The 10,154-nt window shown below is 36.9% G+C and overlaps 1 protein-coding gene across 5 annotated transcripts in view; it reads left to right on the top strand.

Annotated features, from left to right (window-relative positions):
* The window catches only part of CASP8AP2 (caspase 8 associated protein 2), a 28,254-nt gene extending 21,999 nt beyond the window's left edge, over positions 1 to 6,255 (top strand). The window contains exons 9-12 of one of the 5 annotated variants that reach the window (XR_006598016.1): positions 1,575 to 1,674; positions 2,463 to 2,515; positions 4,905 to 5,004; positions 5,265 to 6,253. Coding sequence is in view for 4 of the 5 variants with exons in the window: in XM_045057847.1 (XP_044913782.1) it covers positions 1,575 to 1,674; positions 2,463 to 2,515; positions 4,905 to 4,914 (163 nt within the window). In the remaining variant the exon portion in view is untranslated. Of the gene's footprint in view, positions 1 to 1,574; positions 1,675 to 2,462; positions 4,726 to 4,904 lie in introns of those variants that run through there. The other 4 variants (XM_045057847.1, XM_045057850.1, XM_045057849.1 and 1 more) reach the window with 4 other exon arrangements.
* Positions 6,256 to 10,154: the final 3,899 nt, after the last annotated feature.

The following is a 10,154-nucleotide window of genomic DNA, read 5'->3' on the forward strand; positions in this document are numbered from 1 at the left end:
GGGGAACAGTTGGTGTTTGGATGCATGTGAAGTGCCTGGCTCTTTGCCCCATTTGAGAGTCCCACATCCTTTTTTTTTTTTTTTTTAAGTTTTATTAATTGATTAATTTAGAGAGAGCACAAGTGGGGGAGGGGCAGAGAGGAGAGACAGAATCCCAGGCAGGCTCTACTCCATCAGCACAGAGCCCCATCAAACTCAACAACTATGAGACCATAACCAGAGCCGAGATCAAGAGTAGGATGCTCAACCGACTGTGCTACCCAGGCACCCCGAGAGTCCCACATTCTTTCTCCCTTGTCACCTTGAGCTTAGCTCAAGTCTCTAGAAACTGTCCCTTTGCTTTTGCTCTTAACCTCTGGTCCTGGACATGCTCAAAGGTCTAGGGGAACTGTATAGCAACCCCCTGGTAACCAGTTTTGTTTAATACCACAGTCTTCCATGCCTTCATTCCAGATAATTTATAGATGGCAGAATAGTATCTCAGAGATTATAACACGCACTGGTTCAAATCATGTAGAAAAACAAATCTGGGAATGAGAATGCCTGGATTCTATTTTACTTTTGTTTTTTCTGCTTATGAAGACTTTGATCTTGTTTGGGCCCTAATTTTAAAAGTACACATTGGGGCACCTGGGTGGCTCAGTGGGTTAAGCATCTGACTTCAGCTCATGTTATGATCTCTTGGTTTGCAAGTTCAAGCCCTGCATCTGGCTGTCTACTGTCAGTGCAGAGCCCACTTCAGATCTTCTGTCTCCCTCTCCCTCTCTCTCTGCCCCTCCCCTGTGTGTGAACATGTGCACTTTCTCTCAAAAATAAACATTAAAAAGAAAGTACTCTACACATTAAAGGTAGATTAAGAAAAAAAAAACCTTTAATTTTCTCATTAGAATAAATTGGTTTATTTATTTATTTATTTATTTATTTATTTAAATGTTTATTTATTTTTGAGACAGAGAGACAGAGCATGAATGGGGGAGGGTCAGAGAAACAGACACAGAATCTGAAACAGGCTACAGGCTCTGAGCTGTCAGCTCAGAGCCCGACGTGGGGCCCGAACTCACGGACCGCGAGATCATGACCCGAGCCGAAGTCAGATGCTCAACCAACTGAGCCACCCAGGCGCCCCTAAATTGGTTTATTTTAGAAAATTTTGGGGGCCCCCAGGTGGCTCAGTTGGTTGAGCATCTGACTTCAGCTCAGGTCATAATCTCGTAGTGTGTGAGTTCCAGCCCCATGTCGGGCTTTGTGCTGATAGCTAAGAGCCTGGAGCCTGCTTCAGATTCTGTCTCTCTCTGCCTCTTTCCCACTCACACTCTGTCTCTCAAAAATGAATAAATGTTAAAAAAATTTTTTTTTAAATTTTTTGGGAAATATGTGTGAACTCAAACATTAAAATCATGCATACTATTTCTCAGAGATAATCATTGTTCATATTTTGGTATATGCAGTTTGTTTGTTTCTGTGGGCTTTTAAGAAAAATGTCACCTCCTATTTGTAGACATTAAGGCATTGGAATTTATGTTACCTTCCTACTCTAATCTACAGAAGCTAAAATAACATTTTTCTCTCTTCAGAAATGATGACCGGGAAATTTTATTGGAGTGTCAAAAAAGAGGGCCATCATTGAAAACATTTTCTTATTTAGCTGCCAAGTTGAATAAAAATCCATATCAGGTAACTACCCAATTTTTACATTTCTATAATTTTACAAGTGTTTCTACTATATTTAGATTTAACCTTTATCATGTTTAAAATACGTAGATATTGTCCAATTTCTTTAAAAATTTTTTTTAATGTTTCTTTATTTTGAGAGAGAGAGAGCGCAAGTGGGAGAGAGGCAGAGAGAGGGAGAGAGAGAATCCCAAGCAGGCTCCACACTGTCCACTCAGAGCTGATGTGGGGCTTGATCTCCCGAACCATGAGATCATGACCTGAGCTGACATCCAGAGTTGGACACTCAACCGACTGAGCCACCCAGGGGCTCCTATTAACCATTTTCTTTAACAGTATGGCTCTTTACATAGGACTGTTAGAAACTTGGTAAGGGGCACTGGGATGGCTCAGTCAGTAGAGCATGTGACTCTTGATCTTGGGATCTTGAGTTTGAGCTCCACTTTGGGTATAGAGATTACTTAAGGAAATAAAATAAATAAATAAAATCTTGGTGATTGTGGACGTAGCTGGGAACAATCCTAATTTTTTCCTATTGTCTTACCATTTACTTATTTGATCTCATTTGTCTTATAATGATGTTTGCTTCTTTAAGAATGTTTAATATTGAACAATTAAACTAGCAATCACCTTTAGTATGAAGATATTTTATTTTTCCGAACATTACTTCATGTTTTTATTATTGAGGGCAACTTTCTTTGTCTTTAGATGTTTTGTGAAAATATTCATCGCAGATAAAAAAAAATATATATTGAGATGTTTGTAATTAACCGTCACTTAAAATTTTTCAGGTCTCAGAAAGATTCCAGCAGCTAATGAAGCTCTTTGAAAAGTCAAAATGCAGGTAGTTAATGGTTCTGCTACAGGACACCAGTAAAGTAAATATCTGACACTGTAACTGTGCAGTTAATGGCCTGTTAGTCACTGAAGATATGAGTAGTGGGTAGAGACATCCAGTTTAGTTTCTGCTTCAGTCACAGGTTGGAGGATGGTTGCTCGTGCAGGATTCAAAGGTTGCTTCATCCACAGAGACGTGGCTTAGAGCGAAGCCTGCTGCAGTTCAGATCAGCATGGCATCTCTCCTCAACCCTTTTTTTTTTGTTTTTTTTTTGGAGTATAACCGACATATCATATTTCTTCTCAACCTTCTGATTGCTGATGAGTCTAAGATGTGGGGGGATAATCCATTTGATGATTAACAAAAAATTTTTTATAGATGAAGAAAAATAAAACATTCTTGAATAGCATACATTTCACAGGCAGTGAACTCTGTAGTCTTTGAAATTTAGTATTTTTCAAATTTTAATTAGGAGTACTAAATATTTTAAAATATAAAACGTACATCATTCATAAACATGAAATCCTTTGTCATCTGAATAGATGACATGATTTACCAAGTTAAATTATTAATGATGTTCACTGACATGTTTTCTTAGTTTATTTAAGCCATTCCTACAGGTTTATAATTACATAAGCCATTCCTGTACAGGCAATAATTATCAGCAGGTTTTTTTTCTCTAAGGCCTGAACCAATTGCTTAGATATTTTGGACTTTACATAAAGAAAGTTGTAAAGGTACTTAACCTATCACTGTTTTCACTATATTTGTATCATAATTACTTGAATGCAGAACACCCAATTTCAAATTCAGTTCAGTTCAAATTAAATTAAATCTGAAAAGAATCCATATTTGGACATAGATCTTAGTGTGAAGGGTCCTTATATTTTTGAAGTTTAAATCGACTTCTGGACCCAGTGTAAATTTTATTATCTGTGGATAACCTGTTAGTTTCAATATCTTCTCTAAGCAACTAGTTTGCTAATGAGATCTTCGGAAGATATTTAGCAGTTTACTGTGAAGTTAAAATCCTATTTACATAATTCAGAATGTAAGATTGAATAATGGAGAATTTAAATAGAAAAGCTTATTCTTTAAGAACCTTTTAAAATGGCCTGATTATTTTTCAGATTTACTGTGCTTTAAAATTTTTACTGCCTTTAAGAAATGAAACTGAGTTTTTATTTTACCTAAATGTTATGTTAAAATGTGAGTTCCATTCCCTTGTGAAGATAATATATACATTTATGAAAGAATTAACTTGTATCTGAAAGTGATACGTATTAGTTTGAAATTTCCAAATTCCTTTACAAATCTAAAATCTTCAGTGGATTTGTTACTTGAAATTTTTTTTGCTTGCATGATAGCAAAAATAGTGGGTTATTTTATTCCTATCTGTCTCTTAACTGATTTTTTTTCCATCCAAGTGCTATAGTCTCATAAGATTCTTGCCAGAATCAGAATATAGCAATAAAGTTACCAAACTGAGTCTGTAAAAAGCTAGTTCTTTATCACTGATATTACCTGAGTGAACTCATTTAAAGAACAACACCTTATAAAATGGTCATCAGAAAAATAGAATCATAACTTCAGCATTTTCTTACATTACAGATAAATTGCTGAATTCCTTGGAGTCTTGATTGATATTGCATATTTCACAGAAGCTTGGAATTCCTCATGTTTTAAATGGGGAAGTAGAGGGCAGTTTCATGGCATATTTGATTAGTAATAAAAATCTACATTTGTAATTGCTGACGCTTTAATCTCAAGTCAGCATGCTTGGCTTGTTCCAGTCATCAGTCTGATTTGCTCACTTGTTATTGGTCAAGATATTTATTTTTGAACAGAACTTGTTATTAAGATAAAAGCAACAACGAAATGGCATTGAAACCTCAAAGAAATGACTTTCTTTCTAGATTTTTCAAAATAATTTTGTAGCATTTGAAGCGATTATTTAGTTCATTTTCATCCATTTTTATTTGCTTTTCTAATTGCCTCTCATTTTGGTACATTGTAAAATAATTTAAATAGTGTATATGTAAATATGTATAATTACAGTGATGTATAATACTTTGTGTATAGGTGTGTTTGTGTGTACATACACACATAAATGGCTTTGCCTAGCCAAGGATTTTTTTTATCTGTATAAAACTTTTTGTATAAAGTTTGTTTTCAATACCAGTAATGTATAAATAAAGCCATGTAAAGTTCTGTTATATTTTGATTAGAATGTTTCTTTTAGTGTGTTTAGATAATAATTACAAGAAAAAAAGGTAAAACTCACAGGGGATATGGGAGCTGTTTTGAAGTGGTTCTTGGTGGGGGTATGGCTGGCTGAATGTCTGTGAGTAGATTCATTAGAGAAAACCAGTTGCCTTTGCCTGCTTTCTCACAGCAGGTACTAGTACAGTGAACCAGACCTCTGCTGCAGGTGTCCTCACAGATAAAATCTGGGCAGCACAAAACCCTTTTGGGTGAAGATTTGGGGAAAACAGGTAAGGACTGACTAGCTTGTGCATTATTTGTTCACTCCTCCCCCTCCAGACTTATAGGACTAATGGGTTACAGCGTAGGCCCTAGACTTTAGGAAATGCCTTAGGAAATTGCCATTTCTCCCACGGTGTCTAAAGAGGGAGCTATGGTTGAAGGGTTACTTCGTAGATAACAAACAAATAATTTACTGTGGTTTTTGTAGTGTTGGGGCTGTGCACCATAGGGCTTTATCTTCTTCCCTCTCTTTGAACCCCCAACATAGCCCAGATTGCTGCCCTCAGCCTTTCCCCAGGGCATTCTATCACTCAGAAGAGCCCATACCATCAGGTAAGTGAGTTCACAAGCCAAAGTAAAGTGATTACCAAGAAATGCCACTGGTTCAAAAGAAAACTCAATTACATAAGATCATCAGAATCTAAAATTAAGCCTGTAAACAGAAAAAAAAGGGAAGAGTTTAGCAATGTGGTATAAGAATAAGAAATAATGAGCCAAGTTGAAATATAAAAAACATATTTAAAATAACATAAGTGGAATAAAAATTGAATGAGTATGGCTGATGAATGAGTTAGTGAGTTGGAAAGTCAAATTGAGAAATTCTCCCAGAAAGAAGCAAAAGAGAAAAAAGAAGACATGAATTCAGATTTAAGTGAGATGAAGGACAAAGTAGATGTGCCACCATTCAAGTAACAAAAGAGGTCCAGGATAAGAAAAAATTAAAGATTGAAAGGGCCGTGAAGTACCAAACAAGAAGAAAGTACCCACATCTAGAGAGATATGATAATGAGAAAAATCTAAAAGTTACTCTTGTAAAAAATAAAAATTTTTCTTGTATAAAAGAATAAGAATCAGATTGATCTGTCTTTTCAAGAGCAAAACTGACTGTAAGAAAACCTTTTAAAGTATTGGACCTAAAGCTTTACATCCATTTAAATTGCTATTCAAATGTGAGGGCTTAATACAATCATTAAGATTTACCAATCAAAAATCCACATCATAAACATTTTTTGAGAAAATGCTCAGCAACAGTAAGTCCAAGAGATATTATCAGAGCTAGGCAGAAGGAGTGGTTAGATACCTGGGTAAAGTGTGACTAGGACGAGAAAGAGGAAATATCCATAATTAATTTTAGACAGTATCAACATGATGGAGGTCAAGGGACCAAGAAAATGTTAGAGTCCTTGCCTTGTTAGGATGAAGGCACAAATATAAAAACGCTGAACTTTAAAAATTAAAGTCTGGTGGGGCACCTGGGTGGCTCGGTTGAGTAACCAACTTCGGCTCAGGTCATGATCTCATGGTTTGTGTATTCAAGTCCTGCATCTGACTGACTCTGCTGTCAGCATGGAGCCTGCTTTGGATCCTCTGTCTCCCTCTCTCTCTGCCCCTCCCCGCTCGTTCATGCATGCACTCTCAAAAATAAAAATAAACATTAAAAAAGACTAAGCTTAAAAAAAATTAAAGTGTGGCATTGAGGAAAAGTAGCTCTGTAAATTTCACAAAGCGGATACTTGTGTAACACCCATCTAGGTCAAGAATGAGAATAAAGGTGTGAAATTTTAGTAAACACTGCCAAACAGTTTTCTAAAGTGTGTTTATCCATTTATACTTCTTCAGTAGTGTGAGCTCCAGTTTCTGCACATGCTCTCTACCACTCAGTATGATAAGTCTTTAATCTTAGCCATTCTGGTGGAATGATACCTCCTGAATGTTTGTTGGCTATTTGAATTTCCTTTTTTGGTAAAGTCCCTGTTCAAGTCTCTGATCTCTTTTATTAATTTGTAAGAATAATTTATATATTCTGGATATGAGCTCTTTATTCTGTATGTGGAAATCCCTTTTCCCACTTTGTCGTTTGCCTTTCCTTGGATCACATATTTTTTGATGAATATACATTCTTAATTTTAATCTTTAATCTCCCACCCATCTCCTTCCATCAACCCTTACTTTGTTCTCTATCATTAAGAGTCTCTTGTGGTTTCCCTCACTTCTCTTCCTCCACCTTCCCATATCTTCATCTGTTTTGTTTCTTAAATTCCACATGAGTAGAATCATAATGGTATTAGTCTTTCTCTGATTGACTCATTTCACTTAGCATAATACATTCTAGCTCTATCCACACCACTGCAAATGGCAAGAGCTCATTCTTTTTGATGGCTGAGTAATACTGGTATTGTGTGTATATGTGTGTGTGTGTATGTGTGTGTGTGTGTATGTATGTATACGTATATATATATACACATACACACTATCCCTTCGTTACCACCCCTTTGTTACCACCCCTTTATCCATTCATCAGTCAGTGGAGATTTGTGCTCTTTCCATAGTTTGGCTATTATTGATAATGCTGTAAACACTGGGGTGCATGTACCCCTTTGAGTGTATTTTTGTATCCTTTGAGTAAATATCTAATAATGCAATTGCTGGACCATAGGGTAGTTCTATTTTCAGTTTCTTATCGCTCTCTTAATTACTGTAGCTTTATAATAAGTTTTGATATTCAGTAGACAAGTTCCATCACTTTGTTTTCTTTCCTCACTATCCTAGTGGATATATTTGGTTCTTCACATTTCCACATACATATTAGAATCAGTTTATCAAGTTCCACAGAATCTGAATAAATTCGGGGAGAATTGACATGTTTACAGTGTCGAATTTTCCAGTCCTTGAGCATGGTATATTCCACCATTTATTGTAATTATTTAAGTAATGATGTGTGTGTGCGTATAAGGCTTGCATATTTTTCATTAGATTTTTCTTAGTGTTTGATAGTATCTGATCCTGTAGTAAATGATTTAGTTTTCTTTTGGGGATACAGAAATACACTTGACTTTATACCTAGAAATTTGCTGAACTATCATATATGTGTCAAAAATTTGTAAATTCTTTTGAATCTTCTGTACAAAATCATGGTTTTCTTTCTTTATAATCTGTAAGCTTTATTTTCTACTTTTTTTTTACACTGTCAAAGACCTTTAATACAATAAAGTTTAGAATTTGATACTAGTGAACACTAAGGTAGTGAACTAGTCTGATTCCTGATCTCATAGTGAAGACTCAATATTTTATAAATATAAGGTTTCTTGTAAATTAAAAACAAAAATAAAAACGACTACAGTTTAAGGAAGTTTCCTTCTTTCTATTCCTAAGAATTAAAAAAAAATTTTTTTTTATGTGTATTTATTTTTGAGAAGGAGAGAGACACAGTGTGAGCGGGGGAAGGGCAGAGAGAGAGGGAGACACAGAATCTGAAGCAGGCTTCACGCTCTGAGCTATCAGCATTGAGCCCGATGCGGGGCTCGAACTCACAAACTGTGAGACCATGACCTGAGCCGAAGTTGGACGCTTTACCAACTGAGCTACCCAGGCGCCCCAGAATTTTTTTTTTTTTTTTTTTTAAATCCTGAATGGGGGTTCCCAGGTGGCTCGGTTGGTTAAGTGTGGGATTTCTTGATTTGGGCCCAGGTCATGATTTCATGGTTCTTGAGTTCAAGCCCTGCACGGGGCTCCATATGGAACCTGCTTGGGTTTCTCTCTCCTCCCTCTCTCTCTGCCTCTCTGCCCTTCCCCCATTCACACTTGCACGTTCTCTCTCTAAAATAAATTTTTAAAAAATCATGAATGGATGTTTACTTTTATTAAAATTTTCTTTTATTTTGTAAATGTGAATTATGTTGATTTTTATTTTTTTTTTAATTTTTTTTTTCAACGTTTATTTATTTTTGGGACAGAGAGAGACAGAGCATGAACGGGGGAGGGGCAGAGAGAGAGAGAGGGAGACACAGAATCGGAAACAGGCTCCAGGCTCTGAGCCATCATCAGCCCAGAGCCCGACGCGGGGCTCGAACTCCCGGACCGCGAGATCGTGACCTGGCTGAAGTCGGACGCTTAACCGACTGCGCCACCCGGGTGCCCCTATGTTGATTTTTAAATACTAAACAAAGCTTGTAGTCTCAGAATAAGCCTAAGTTTAGGGCACCTGGGTGGCTCAGTGGGTTAAGTGTTCGACTCTTGCTTTTGGCTCAGGCCATGATCTCACAATTGTGAGATCGAGCCTGGAGCCTGTTTGGGGTCCTCTCTCCCTCTCTCTGCCCCTGCCCTGCTCTCATGCGTGTATATGCGCATGCTCTCTCCCAAAATAAATAAACTTAAAAAAAAAAATCAGCCTCACTTTAATGTGATGTATTAGATCCTCTTTATATAATATTAGATTTGGTTTGCTAATGTTTTGTTTAGGATATTCTGTGGGTTTTTAATTTTTTTGTGAGATCTAAAATATTTTCTTAATAATGCCTTCTCAGGTTTTGGTATTCAGGTTATTATGCTGGCTTCATAAAATGCATTGGAAATGTTCTTTTTTCTGTTTTCTGTGAGAGGTATATGATGAAATTGTGAAAGACATGAGCATAAACCCATTTGCTGAATGTATTTTGCTGTGAAATGAGTTTCTTGGACAAAAAATGCATGGAATGTGATAATGGTGAACAGGTATTCCATAGTGTCATTCCAATAATATAGTTGCCTCCCCTCCATGGATAGTGAGTCTGCTATAATACACCTGCTACTTAGTAGTTGGTAGTCTGTATTTGAACTCAACTTTGACTTCGTGGTTGATAGGATAAGCCTTACACAATGGAGGTAACAAGAACAGCTGTGGTGAGGGGAAGTCCATGTTGTTGAGCCCATACAAAGCTTGCTTTCTTGCCATATGGCCATTTTGTACATGGGTCCATTAAGTAAGCACTGGGTTTGCACGGGGAAGAGACTCATTTCCAGAATGTATTATCTTGTCCATCTCATGGAGATTCTCTTCTGCAAGGTGCCTTTTGTGAACATTCACCTGGGACACAATATTCATTCTTTGTTTACAATGTTAGAAGTCCATTCACATTGCTGCTTCCCTAAGACTTTGTCATATATGCAATTATGTTCTAAGTCTTTAACCATCCAGTCAAGCCTTTAACCACTGTCCTTGAATAGGTTCTAGCTTTGGCTCTCAAAGTGAAGGAAGGAGACAACTGTATATATTGTTGTAAGTCCTATACCCTGGGGCGCCTGGGTGGCCCAGTTGGTTGAGCGACCAACCTTGGCTCAGGTCCTGATTTCACAGTTTGTGAGTTTGAGCCCCATGTCTGGCTCTGCACTGGCAGTGCAG

The sequence above is a fragment of the Felis catus genome, chromosome B2 (assembly GCF_018350175.1).
Source record: "Felis catus isolate Fca126 chromosome B2, F.catus_Fca126_mat1.0, whole genome shotgun sequence".
Lineage (NCBI taxonomy): Eukaryota > Metazoa > Chordata > Mammalia > Carnivora > Felidae > Felis > Felis catus.